Raw genomic sequence first — 4,399 nt, 5'->3', positions numbered from 1 at the left:
CTACTTAAGAGAAGTATATTAAGATGCTAATCAAATTCAGTAGTTGATTCAGTTTGAATTTAGTAGTTAAGCAGGGTTGTATATAGTACCATTTTGGGACGACTAGAGTCATCCTAGCTGAGTGGTTCGCGCGCTAAACTTGAGACCCTTTTATCCATGAGGACAAGGGTTTATCCAGGATTTTTTCTGGGGGAGGGTGCTTATGAAAAAGACATTAAAAAATTTATAAACATTGATTTACGTTTTTACGAGTTGGAAAAAAAATTCAGTGGGGTTGGGGCAAACCCCCTGGATAAGGCCTTGTCCTCTACCATACTTTGCATATGTCTTACTTCTAGTTCCAGGGAATTTCAAGATGTTTACCCCACAAATTAACCATATTACTCTCAAAATGCCACCAGTCCCACCCTTGTCTCAGCCAAATGAAGTAGACCCCAGCATATTTTGCAACGAAAACACAGTGAACAACTGCACTGAAGAATTTTGTGAATGTGTATATGCTCACACGATTCCTATTGGATCACTGGTTGAACTAATTTTCATTGATGAAGGTATGGAATTTTACACAGCTTATTATTTTATTTTTCATTTAAAAATCATAGTTTTTATTAAGTAATAAAACTTATGTATCTATTGAAAAAAATATCAGTTACATGTTGGTTTTCACCTGTCATCTGTATTTTTCAAGCTTTTGAGAAAATTGCAAGATGGGGATTTTCTCTTGTTCTAATTGAGACTGTATTTCTTAGCGTTTGGGCTTGTGGGGCATTAAAATAAGCTTTGTCGAAAGCAGTAATTAACCCTTATTTTTAAATTTTCAATCGGACTTTTTGACTTCCTGCACGAATATGCGTATTTCTAGAACTTATATCGCCCTCTCCCATGGCATATTCAAATACATGATCCTGACGTTATTTGAAATATTATATTTATTTATTTATTTAAGCGGATTTTGCATAACGCTTCTGTTTGAACTTCTTTGTTACTCATTATTTTATTTAAAAACAGATCCTTGGTATTTGAGAAAATGGTCTAAATTGAACTCAAGACCAGTATACGAAACCTCTTCCTTACGGTTGAATAAAATTTTAATTCTACTTAAAACTGAGGTTTAAAAGAAGCACCTCATTCAAGTTCACGCATATATTCACTTGCTACAGCGAGTGACTTCCTGCGACAGATGGCTGGAGAGTCGTGTCCCGGGTCTTTTAGTCAAGGTGAAAAAAATACAACCCAATGTTTTGAACAAGTTAAGCAGTTTGGAGCCCTACCAATAGCCTAGTCCAGGAACAATCACCACTGACTATACCTCAAACTGGAACTTAAGAAAGGCTAGTTTACTTTACCGTGAGGAACATGCAAAATTCACCAAGACTAAGCGATAAGCTATGAATCTATTATAACTGAGAAATAGAAGAGGCTGAGGTCATCATATTAATTGAAATGACCCCATTCCTTGAGAAAATTAAAAGTAGTGATCGAAAATGAACTTTGCAAGACTTTGCAGTAGACTGTCTCTACTGAGAGATACACAGAGAGAGAGAAGGGGGAAAGATTGGAATTACTTTGTTGCACGAAAAATGTGAGTCTTTTGTAGTATTTGAGAGTAGCTCGAACTTCAAAATGTCAGATGTTTGATTTTTCTCCTTTTGGGGTTTCCTTCTATACTAGTAAGATCATAAACATTACTTTTGGCGAACTAATTAGAATAGGGTGCTAGAATATTAATTGATAAACTTATTTAACACAGAAGTTTCATGGGGCATGGCTGCACAAAAAGTAAATACAAACAGTAAAAATAAATAAACCTGAACTTCAAAAAGCACGGTTAAAAGAGTACAACTAAAAATCACATTTAATGTCATACTTTGAAATAAAATAATATTTAAAAATGAAAATAACATATTTATCCTTCAAAAGACAAAGCTATTTACTTTTACGCACTGTATAAATCATTTCTTGTATATTCTTCCCGAGCTCTAACTTTTTTCGTTTTATCCTTTTAGTTTGCTTACTAAAAAAAAATTTGTTTACTATCCTATCAGTAGGCCTATCCGACAGCAAAAATAACTATATTTTTTCTTTATATTAGCCCAGATGTTTGAATCAAGCCACCCTTTTCATTTACATGGATATTCTTTTCGTGTGGTTGCAATGGAGAGACTAAATACAAGCACAACATTGGAGGAGGTTATGGCTCTTGACGCTCAGGGATTAATACAGAGGAAATTAAGCGGTGCACCAATCAAAGACACGATTTCAGTGCCAGCAGGGGGATACGTTATTGCTCGTTTTTACGCCGATAATTCAGGTAATTAGCTGCTTCGAAAAAAGCCTCGTTTTTTTCTGATCTTTGCCAGAGTGCAGTTACATGCACTAACGTCAGCATACTTTATCTTCTCAAGTTTTTAATTTGGAGGTATACTCTTGCTCACAGACAGTTGCGTGACCGGAACTCGATGTTCGAACTCACTAGAAAGGTCCATGTACAGCTTTTTATTTATTTTTGAACCAATTGCCAAAGAATGAACTATTTTTGGAATTTTCAATCGATTAAGATTGGCCCCTTATTTATGTGATGATGAATAGCACTAAGTGCTCACTGTTTAATCTAAGGAGAAAATATATCATTGTGGCAAGAAAATTGAAGAAAATAACATTATTCAAATAAGTAGTAAATTCAAATTGAATTTATATTGTACTGTTCTTGGATTGAAAAATTTCTTCTTTTTTTATGTACTTTAAAATTTGTTGTGCTATTTAAACGATACTACCTTTGGAAAATCATACTTCGTTTGAAGTAATTAATTTTAAATAACAAGCAACGCTTGTCAACAGTAATCATAACTAAAAAAAAAAAAATGAGATTAAAATTGATATGTCACATAGCTTACTCTTATTCTGCTACTAAATATGCGCAATTTATTAAATTTGAAGTTTCCTCTTAAAAGTTATCTTTACTAGGTTGCAGCAGTAGCGGCAACCCTGATTATAATACGACAATTTCCATAATCTTAGAAAAAATGTGAAAACATCTAAAATAAGAAGTTCGATATTGATCAAATATACATCGCCAAATTCAATGTGTCTGCGAAACCTCGAGCAGAGATTTGCTAAATTGCTATCTACTAAATTGCTGAATTTTATATTTTTCACAGAATAGGAGTGGAAAGGTGATTGTTTGTTGTTTTTTTTTTTTTTTTTTTTTTTTTTTCGGGATTGAGCCTTACAGGAAGCAAATGAGTAGAGGAAGGAGTTTAAAAGTCCTGTGCACAGAGGTGAATCTAAGCGAATTCTGGTGGGAGGGGGAATGATACAAGGGCACCATTAATTGACCAAATTCACAAGTTTATTTAAAAAGAACGAAAAACAGAAAAAACAGGAGAAGACATCAGAAAAATCTTGGGGGCGGGGTAACCCCTGGTTCCACCAGTGCCTGTGCGAATCTAAGTTTGGGTTATAGATTTATTTCTGAAAGCATGTTTTCTGCTGTTTCAAACAATATCGTGTCAGTAACTTTTGTATTTACAAGCTAGACGTTTTGTCCTTAGATAACTCAATCACAATAACGTCATGATAAACAAAAAGGAATAAAGTTTGCAAAACATTTTCCTTTTAAAATTCGACAATACTCCTACATATACAAACAAAACCCTATCCTCACTGTATGCCGTTTATGACAATTGACTCTATTCCAGTTGAGCACCGCCCTTGAAATTGGTTTAAATTAGTTCTGTCATCATAATCATCATTTTTGCTTGTTAAAGCACTTCTATTTTTAATTAATGGATGAAAAGACGAATTTTTTATTTAAAACTATCCGAGTCTGGTTCTCTTTGACGAGGAAGCAATCTTGCTCTTACCATATGTCATAAAACCTAAAATACGTTGCAACTACAACAAAATTGTTCAAAAAGTGATGAAAAAGCAAGATTAAACCCTAAATAATCCACGTTGGTACTGATTTTGTCTGGGGTTAATTGCACCAATGCAGTTATACGGAAAAGCTTCCGAACAACGGTCATTAGCTAGTACAATTTGTCTCGTCAAATATTGTCCAAGTAGTTTTTGGACACCACATATTGCAATTGAACTACGATAAACCAAGAAGACTACTTTTTTGAAATGATACAAATATGTAATGGTGTCAATAACTTTATATAGATCTCAAAAACATGAAAATAACAAAATGTGGTTTAATGTTCGTGAATCAAGCCGTGCAAGAAACATTGCTGTTTACTATTTCTTTCTTTTTACTAGGCTATTGGCTAATGCACTGTCATCTTCTTTATCACGCTGAAAACAGAATGGGATTGGTATTTAAAGTTGGTGAAGATTCAGACATGCCACCTATTCCTGACGGGTTCCCAGTCTGTAGATCCTGGATTAATTAGCCCAT

The 4,399-nt window shown here is 34.1% G+C and overlaps 1 protein-coding gene across 1 annotated transcript; it reads left to right on the top strand.

The window, feature by feature from the left end:
* The first annotated feature begins 318 nt into the window (after positions 1–318).
* LOC136038608 (uncharacterized) lies at positions 319–4,394 on the top strand. The gene is made up of 3 exons (XM_065721817.1): positions 319–551; positions 2,093–2,311; positions 4,261–4,394. The coding sequence occupies exons 1-3, from the start codon at positions 356–358 to the stop codon at positions 4,392–4,394; spliced, it is 549 nt and encodes a 182-aa protein (XP_065577889.1). The 5' UTR covers positions 319–355.
* The last annotated feature ends 5 nt before the right edge of the window (positions 4,395–4,399 follow it).

Source organism: Artemia franciscana, chromosome 18, assembly GCF_032884065.1.
Source record: "Artemia franciscana chromosome 18, ASM3288406v1, whole genome shotgun sequence".
Lineage (NCBI taxonomy): Eukaryota > Metazoa > Arthropoda > Branchiopoda > Anostraca > Artemiidae > Artemia > Artemia franciscana.
Note: the sequence above shows the minus strand (reverse complement) of the source record. Positions and strands in the feature narration are given on the sequence as shown.

Excerpts from the sequence above, each read along its gene's own strand:
- LOC136038608 (XM_065721817.1), top strand. The coding sequence starts at position 356 with ATGTTTACCCCACAAATTAACCATATTACTCTCAAAATGCCACCAGTC. Across the intron at positions 552-2,092 it reads ACTAATTTTCATTGATGAAG|CCCAGATGTTTGAATCAAGC; the intron begins GTATGGAATTTT and ends TCTTTATATTAG. Across the intron at positions 2,312-4,260 it reads TTTTTACGCCGATAATTCAG|GCTATTGGCTAATGCACTGT; the intron begins GTAATTAGCTGC and ends TCTTTTTACTAG.